Source organism: Protomyctophum bolini (genome assembly GCF_963924005.1).
Source record: "Protomyctophum bolini genome assembly, chromosome: 12".
NCBI classification, from domain to species: Eukaryota; Metazoa; Chordata; class Actinopteri; order Myctophiformes; family Myctophidae; genus Protomyctophum; species Protomyctophum bolini.
In genome coordinates this window covers 32985748-32994832 of record NC_137873.1, presented here as the reverse complement: position 1 = coordinate 32994832, position 9085 = coordinate 32985748, and the positions used below count along the sequence as shown (strand labels likewise).

General features: G+C 42.3%; 1 protein-coding gene across 2 annotated transcripts; it reads right to left on the bottom strand.

Annotated features, from left to right (window-relative positions):
• Positions 1–131: 131 nt before the first annotated feature.
• LOC308325201 (uncharacterized protein) lies at positions 132–8691 on the bottom strand. Of its 2 annotated transcripts, XM_080777640.1 has the most exons (12): positions 8640–8691; positions 8039–8210; positions 6883–6980; positions 6612–6717; positions 4163–5009; positions 2977–3043; positions 2187–2259; positions 1736–1880; positions 969–1032; positions 716–840; positions 434–523; positions 132–286 (listed from the first exon to the last, which is right to left on the bottom strand). In XM_080777640.1, the coding sequence occupies exons 2-12, from the start codon at positions 8149–8151 to the stop codon at positions 266–268; spliced, it is 1749 nt and encodes a 582-aa protein (XP_080633766.1). In that variant the 5' UTR covers positions 8152–8210; positions 8640–8691; the 3' UTR covers positions 132–265. The 2 variants fall into 2 exon arrangements, with proteins under 2 accessions (XP_080633766.1, XP_080633767.1); XM_080777641.1 differs by lacking the exons at positions 6612–6717; positions 6883–6980.
• Between the last annotated feature and the right edge of the window lie 394 nt (positions 8692–9085).

Below are 9085 nucleotides of genomic sequence, written 5' to 3'. Positions count from 1 at the left end.
AACTTGGGCTCTGTGCTGTCAACCATTTTTTTTTGTCAATGCAAGGATTCTTAAAAAACTGTTTGTACACAGATCATAATTTGTTTTTAGAACTTTTGTATTTAATTCAAAAATTAAATCAAACTTACAAACCCTGACTCATCACTGGTGACAAGCTGGGACAAGTCAAAATGGATCTAAATTATTTGGTCTGTTTTTTAAAGTCAGCTGGTCTTTATGGTTAAATCTCTGGAGAGCATTTCCTAGGCCATTTTTCCATAGATAGTCATTCAAATGGATCAGAACCCTGAAAGGAAGAACAATTTCAATTTAGAAACATTACTTAACACAACATGATATTCAAGAATTCAAACCAGGACATATTTTGTTAAAATATAAATGTGGCATTTCACCACTAGAAGAAACGGCAGTCACTCAATGTTGGAGTATGTACCTTGAGAAAATGTTCATACTGTGGTTTTAGTTCCTTCATCATGGTTTCTGCCTTGCAGAGGCACTCAAGTCTCTGCTTCGATCCAAACCCCTACCAAAAAGGAAAACGGGCCCAGTTTCAACAGTTGGTGAAGAATTATACATAGTGATTACATAGTGATACATAGTGAACTTCAAAATATATATTATTGATCTACATAAGAATACGAAGAATGTTCTGATCAAATGTTTTATCCTGCTCAGTTATGCACTCAAATGTGGATGGCAGATGATGATACTGTACCTTTTTGTTGTAGAGATGTTCCTGAGAGCTCAGGTGTTTAAGTACGGTGGACTTGGACACATAGACTTTACAGGCTGCACAGTGAAGCATTTCCACCTTGGTCATATGGTCTTTTTCACACAGTTCTGACGCAAAATAAGAAAAAATATGATGATATATTTGGGGATTAAATCTACTGTATCTAGTCGATACTGGAGAGAAGACATCTGAAACCATGTACGTCTTTCACCCTTCTTAGTTCCAGATTATTTACCTTCAATCGCAGGTTCCTCCATGGCCTGTTTACAGACATGTCTGACTTTGTACATCATGACTTCCTGTGGTTGAACAGAAAGCAGCCGTCAGTCATGGACCATGAATGACCAACACACATAAAGGTTACAGTAGATCATACAGATCTACTGTAAACTGACGACAGAGTGGAAATAGATTCATTGTAACAAACACATTTTCATTACAAACCATTTAGTTTGGTCAATCGGTCAATTAAAGTTCAAAAATAGGTAACAGAAATGTTTTTTGTTCAAATCCATTCACGTTAAATGTGTTGAGATTTAATGTTGAAGATCTCAAGGAAGGAGGTGTAGGCCATGGCAGGGTTTACTCAAAAATGAAAACCAACACTAAAACTGTGTACAAATGGGTGTCCAAAAACTAAAATAATAAATGGCTAGCAACTCAAAACTACATTACCCCTTTTGCTGTTTTAAGCATTATGTTATGCTTTAGCTGTTGAAAAATAGCAAGGCACTTGGTGCAACTTGTAGGTCTGCTATTTTTGAAAAATCGTGAAGGTCTTTCAGAGCAAACGTTTTGAACTCAAATCTTTGCTTCTGGGAGGTCCCTGGAACAACATATTTTGAGATGGGGTCGGCGGGCAAATACATATAATTCTAGGGGTCCTTGACATGAAATAGTTTGAGAACCACTGACATAGAAACATGGGTTTTTCAGAAAATTGTCAGGATTTAGAAGACATTTGTAGAAACGTCCTCAGGTCGAAATGGGTTAACAGGTTACCTGCAAGAAGGCTATAGTCAGGTCATCATATTTCTTCTGCTGCTGGATGTATTCTAGTGTGTCCCAGTGGCTCTTGCTCCCCAGATGCTGCTCCAGATCCTGCATGTTGGCCACCTGTACCATACACAGCTCACAGGTAAAGGGGCTTTTGAAAGAAAGACAAAACACAGAGTCAGACAAGATGTCAACTTGTGCCGACTCTTGATATTTAAATTATCTTATTGGAGGCCACGTCCACAACCTTTTTGAGTGGAATATATCATCTCTATACATCATATCCTATTGATTAACAGAGAAGCAAAAATAAATAAATAAGTATACATTTTATATGAAATATTTCACAAGCTCACAACATTCATCATATGACAAGGGCTAAAGTTATTAAATCGTTGCATGTTCAAGCAATCAACCCATTTGTAAAATGGAACAAAAAGCAACTCTGCATTCTTACGTTTCCATTTCCCTTATTGGACTTTTGCTCCTGGTTCTTGTCCTTTCCGGAGAACGTCTGAGTTGTTCCACTCCTGTCAAATGAGTGTAACGTTTACGTATGATCTACGTCTTTCCTATTTATCCACATATTCTGTATATACTTGCCCTATATGGGCATAATATGTCAATATATTTCAAATAAAACTATAGCACCACCATTAGCCTTTTCATGTCACACCACCCCCTAGAAGGCGCTCGCGCACCACAAGGGGTGTACGCACCACAGTGATCTATACGTACAAATACTTTAATATGGCGATACTAGGTGTCTGCCCGACAGCAACAATATAGTAAAAGCCAGTAGTGAAATATTTTCACAACTTTAAAATGTCACAGGAATGTCACTCAACAATAGCAGGTCCACAGTAAAAAGTTGATACCAGTACTGTATATGCACACACCTTTTCACAATGCAGTTCTGTCTAATCTGCCTATTAGCCACCTTCAACCTAGTGTCCCATCTTTCAAACATGTTCACAAACAGAAATAGCAGACCTAACCCTAACCCACAAGTACAATACATTGTGAGCTTGTAGATTGGCCATTAAAATAGCTGAAGTATGAAGGTCCTTACACACTGCAATGTATGTGCAAAATGCTGTTTGTGTCATGAGTACATACACAAACCTTTGTATCATGCAAAATTTATAGTTTGACGTCAAATATTCACGAGTTACGACGCATTTTTTCAGATTGTTTATTCGTCCTGTTGTGTACTAGGGACCCACAGTTTCACGACAATCTCCTACCTGTTCCAACAAATCGTGGCTGGTCCATCTGGGCCTGTGGTGGAGGTAATGATCTCACAGTAGTACTCTGAAAAGGACAGGAAGGAGATCACATACAAAAGATTAAGGGGAAAGGAATTATTCAAAGTTACAATTTTTTGTAGGCAGCAAAAGGGCAAATAACCGCAAAAGACTGTAAAAGACCACAAAGAAACCGCTAAAAAGTGCAAATAAAATCACAAAAATGTCACATTTTGTATGCACGGGTCTGACGCATGCACACGCTCTGCATGAGCGTGCTGCGTGCATGTGTGAAAGCTCCCCCCCCCCCCCCCCCCCCCCAGCTTCTGGCTAGGGGAAACACTGACATCACAGAATGTAAGTGTGCTTAAAAACTAATTGAAGTCATTAGGTGATGTTAATACTAGGGATGCTCCGATCAGATTTTTTGGGACCGATCACAGATTGTTTTTCTCATGATCGGCCAATACCGATACCAAATTATAATATTTTCCAAAAGTATAATATGTCAAAACCCACGCCAAAACTGTTCTTGTGTGTGGGGAGGAATGGGAGAATGTGTTGGCCTGTCAAAGATGAAAAACGAAATGATACTATATATCTGATTAACATTTATACCACTTAAATTGTGTAATGTAAAAGATCGGTTTCTCCAGGTAAATTGCCGATCATCATTGCCGATTATCGGAGCATCTCTAGTTACTACATATGCTCATTCTCAATACCCTAATACTACGGGACTGAAGTCCTGAGCTGTCAATAGTTTCAGAGAAGGATAGACGGGTGCAGACTCAAGTGAACAGAATATAGAAATAGCAGTCCGCACTGCACAAGGTGATTTTTCTTTTAATTGTATTATTTACTGGATTTACCGCAGCAGTCCCTCATCCTCAATAACACAACGTTTTTCTACATGTGTGTATGTGTTCTATACAATACATATAGGTAAGCACAGGGCCTAAAACTGTACTGTACCTGGCTTAACATGAGTCATGACCATACACTGATAACAGGTCCTAAAAGCTATTCTCATACTACTTGTTTGGTAACAAACATGAGACTGTCACAGAAATGACAGCACTGACATCATTGCCAGTCAGATAGAGAGTAAAGTGAAAAACCCAAAAAGGACTACCGGTATCTATGAAGTATGAACCTGCCGCTTATTGGTCGGACTTCAACATACCTCCCTCCTGACCTCATGGACCATTATTTTCTCTTCGCCATTGGTACTCTGTCCACTGTATGTCTCGTTCTGGACTGTTCTAGAGAACATTCTGCCTGTCCCCGATGCCTGAATGGACTTGAGCATGTCGAGCAGTCTTTCCTCTGCACTGGAATTCTGACGCTGTGACTGCCTCTCAGTGCGATGTGCCTGCCACTCAGGCAACGCGTCGGGGCTAGATTCTCTGCAGTCTGCGTGGGGTGTGACTTGAGCATAACTTGCCCGCCAATGTGGTCCATCATCAGGGCTATAGGACCGCCGCTCAGGGGCTCTCCGGTCAGGGCTGGGGCCACGGCCTCTGTGCTGCTCAGGGGGTCTTCTGTCAGGGCTGGGGACTCGACCTCTGTGCTGCTCAGGGGGTCTTCTGTCAGGGCTGGGGCCTCGACCTCTGTGCTGCTCAGGGGCTTTCCTGTCAGGGCTGGGGCCTCGACCTCTGTGCTGCTCAGGGGGTCTTCCGTCAGGGCTGGGGCCACGGCCCCTATGCTGCTCAGGGGGTCTCCTGTCAGGGCTGGGGCCTCTTCCTCTGTATTCAGGGGGTCTTACTCTTCTGTCAGGGCTGGGGCCACGGCCTCTGTTTTCAGGGGCTCTCCTGTCAGGGCTGGGGCCTCTGCCTCTGTTTTCAGGGCCGTTAGGCCCAACTTGGAAGGAATCATCTGTGTAAGAGTGAGATGGTGACCATTGATGGTCATCATGGCGACCAGGGCCTGGAGTGGACCGCTCGTATGCATGGCGTTTGGGATGGGGACCTTCTTGGTCTTCATGCTCGGATTCTGACGAGTAACGATCGAATGGGTCATAGATCTCAGCCCTGAAGGAAATGGAACATGGTTCAGTGTGTTAGTCCTAGGGGTGTGTGTGCGACTGTGCGTCTATCACATATACCATTTGTCTCTGTTATAATGCTTGTATTCCAGGCTCTAATGAAAAACATCATGCCAGAAATATGGTCTCTCTCTATCTCATCATCCCAGTACCAAAATCTGGAGCTCTCAAAACCTGACAATTACCGTGGTATCAGCTTGACCTGTATCATTGCAAAAATGTGTAACCGCATGATACTGAACAGGATAAGGAGCGCAATCGAGCCCCACCTCAGGGAAAACCACCTTAGCACAGATCCTTGCGTTAAGAAGGATCATTAAAGAGGTAAAGAGGAGCAACCTAGCAGCCGTGCAATGCTTCATAGACTTCAGGAAGGCCTTCGACTCAATCCATAGAGGAATGATGATGAGAATACTCAAGGCCTACAATGTCCCTTCGAACCTGCTCCGAGCCATTGAGACCATGTACACAGGAACGAGAGCCTGAGTGACAACGCCGGACGGTAACAGTGAGGAATTCAACATCCAAACCGGAGTGCTGCAGGGAGACGCCCTAGCCCCCTTCCTTTTTACAATAGTTTTGGACTATGCTCTGAGACTAGCTATTAAAGGAAGGGAGCCGGAGCTCGGCTTCACTATCGTACCAAGAAGGTCTACGAGACACCCTGCAGAAACCCTCACAGACCTTGACTACGCTGATGACATCTGCCTGCTATCTGACCACGTAAGGCAGGCACAGGCTCTCCTGACCAGAGTGCGCTAATGTTGGCCTCAGGCTAAATGCAAAGAAGACCGAGGTCATAACCTATAACATCCCCCAAGAACATCTGCCTCTAACAACAATAGAGGGTACTGCGCTAAAGGAAGTCAGTGACTTTAAATACCTGGGCGCATGGGTCGGATCCACAGAGAAGGACCTTAAAGTGAGGAAAGCACTTGCCTGGAGAGCTCTTAATGGTATGATCAGTGTGTGGAAATCCAACCTCCCCTGACATATCAAGATCAGTTTCTTCTCTGCGACCGTGGAGTCTGTTCTCCTATATGGCTGTGAATGCTGGACACTAACACAAGCCCTACAGAAATCCCTGGACGGGTGCTACACCAGAATGTTACGTGTGGTACTGAACATCAACTAGGACGAGCACATCACCAACAAGCGTCTGTATGGAGCATTACCAAGTGTAACAGAGAAGATAGCAGTAAGGAGGATGAGATTAGCTGGCCACTGCCACCGACACCAAGAACTCCCGGCCAAAAATCTTGTACTGTGGGAACCAACACACGGGCATCGATCAAGAGGACGTCCCACACCTACCTATGTGGACATACTAAAGAAAGATGCTGGTGCAGAAAGCACAAATGAGCTGGCCAGATGTATGGAGAACCGAGATGACTGGAGACGCCGATGGAGGGCTCGTCTGAGGACGACGTAGAGAGATTCCCAAATGACCCACATTTCTCTGTTTCAGGGTGTATGGTACTACTGCAACCTTTCCCTGTCCTAGCATGCCAGCTGAAATGCGTGGCACCAGTTATGTGTTTCCATTAATTAATGACTGGCTGTTGACCACTAATTTGCCATGTCTTACTTCTCTGAACTGCTTGTACTTTTGTCTTGAGACGCGGTATCCTGCAGAGGATGTGATGGAACCAATGGGGCAAATGAACTCCTCCATCCGGTAGCTCCAGGTGATTCTGTCCATTACAAGAGTTAAAATGAATTAGTAATGATTATGAGTTTCTCCCATAGGATATAAGAAATAGTAAATACCAATAAATATAAGGTTAAATTTTACCTTTTCTTAGGACTGAGACAAACCCAGAAACCCACTAACCTAAAAGTAACATTCAGATTCATACCTGTTTCGCCAGGTTGTGCAGGTTCATTTGTAATACTCTTTGTATCGTTGTGCAGACGGACTTGACCTGCCTGTTTACTCCACGCCACCCACTTGGCTCTAATTGGTGTGTATAAAGAATAACATTCTTGAATAATAAATAAAACATAAAATGTGTAATTCAGAAATACACAGTTCGACATCAATCTAACTAAGTAGTCCACTTCCATGGCAATATTTAAAGCAGTAATTATAATAAATGATGTATTCTCAGATTGTCACACCACAGTATAAACTATAGGCTAGTGTGTATGTAGCCAGCCAAAGCCAAAGGTATCAGGAACAGTGGGAACCTCTCAATGGCTATTTATTTCCGAAATGTAAGTGGAAGTAATGTAAAGTAGCCATGATTAGAACGTGCTTGAACATTTTACATTAAGGTAACCTAAGATTGTCAATCAGAATGGATCAAATACAGCTACGAGTACGACTCAGTCTAAATCTTAGGCTAACATTAAGGCCTAATATTTCGACAATTGCTTATTAACAAAACCTAGTAAAGGCAGTCATCCATGGGCATAAACAAAGTAAATGTAGGTCTGATGGGTGCTGATAAATGTAAAGTGCATGTTCAAATCGTTAAAATTACTTCAGACTATTTTCCAAATAACTCTCACATATATATACATATATAGTTTCTTTACATTGTTTTGTTTTACATAGAGTTGACCACAGTGATTGACCATGTATATAGGGTGAATCATTTGAATTATAATTGCACGTACATGTTTTCAGCCATAACTATTTAACAGTTATGTATTTAGAAACAACTTATTTCATTGCCTTTGCAGGGTCTTTAACAGTACGGCAGTGCCAGTGATGAACAGTATGCATTGGTTTTCGTTGTTATGTAGATTGATCGTGTTGGTAGCTGCTAGCTAGCTAGCTTAGCGAGTATTTTAAGTCCATTGTATTTGCTGGAATATGGAATCTCACATGCCAGCATTTGAACGCAAATCGTTCAAGATCATCCTCGTTTTAAGGAGAGCCCGCCTTGTTTAATCAGTTAGATGTCACGCAAGGACGTTGTCGGGTTTACAATCCTGAAACTTTCTAAAGGTCTACTCTAGGTCTAAAACCGTTCCAGGTGATAGTCTGAGCCCACATTCTATCGTTACCTTCCAGATTCAACTGTTTGTTTTTGTTGTTGTTTCTTCTGCGGTGGCTGTGCCTGGTTTGCTCCAATAGATGGCCCAGGCATCCTATACGGAAATGAATTGAGGTTATTCATCTTGTTAATGTGTACAGTTTGTCCAAAACCATTCCGTTTAGCTGGTTAGTTGTGATTCTTCTTCTTCTTCTTCTTCTTTCGGGTTTTATGGCGGTTGGCAAACCTATCAAGGTGCATTACCGCCACCAGCTGGACTGTGTAGTACTAGGGACTAAGCAGCAAACCAATAAAATAAATCAAAACTCCTATATTCTATTCACCAAGTGGGTATTTCTTATGTACTTAATAATGTAATGGTAAACTTTGCCTGCTTCTTTTCCCAGAAGACCTGACACTGTGTAGTTCTGATGTTTCACCTTTTTCAGCCGGCAGAGCAACTGATTCCTCTCACTACTGTACTTCCTACAATGTAGAAGTACATGCTCTACGGTTTCTTGTTCCTCTCTTCCACACTCTGTACACTTTCCTGTCGGGTGCTTCCCTATTATATGTAACGTACTGTTAAGACCTGAGTGTCCAATTCTCATGCGAGTAATAGTTGTGATTCTGGGTTATGTTGAATGTGTGCATCACCCAGAGAGTGACCTCGCGTCACCAGGCTTTGGGCTAGGAAGGAACAAAATGAAAGGAAGGGACAGGACATGAGGGAAAGGACTTGCACCGGAAGTTCGATGAAATACATTGACCCGCTCTTGAACAAAAACTATTTATGAACCGTTGAGACCTTAGGCTTTGTCATATAATCGATCCAGGAATTAAATATAAAAGAAGACATGTCACAGGTTGTTTTCTTATAGGCATAGCTTGCTTTCAGCTTTTCGATGTCAAGAGTACATCTTTTCCTTTCATTTTGTTCCTAGGCTTTGGGTTTAGTACGTAATCATAATCCACCGGCAGATGGCAGCGTTGACTTGCACATAAACATGAATGAACGTTGTTGGTGTGGCGTTGCAAAGACAAGCACAGGAGAGTACAGTTCAATACAATGTCTGTT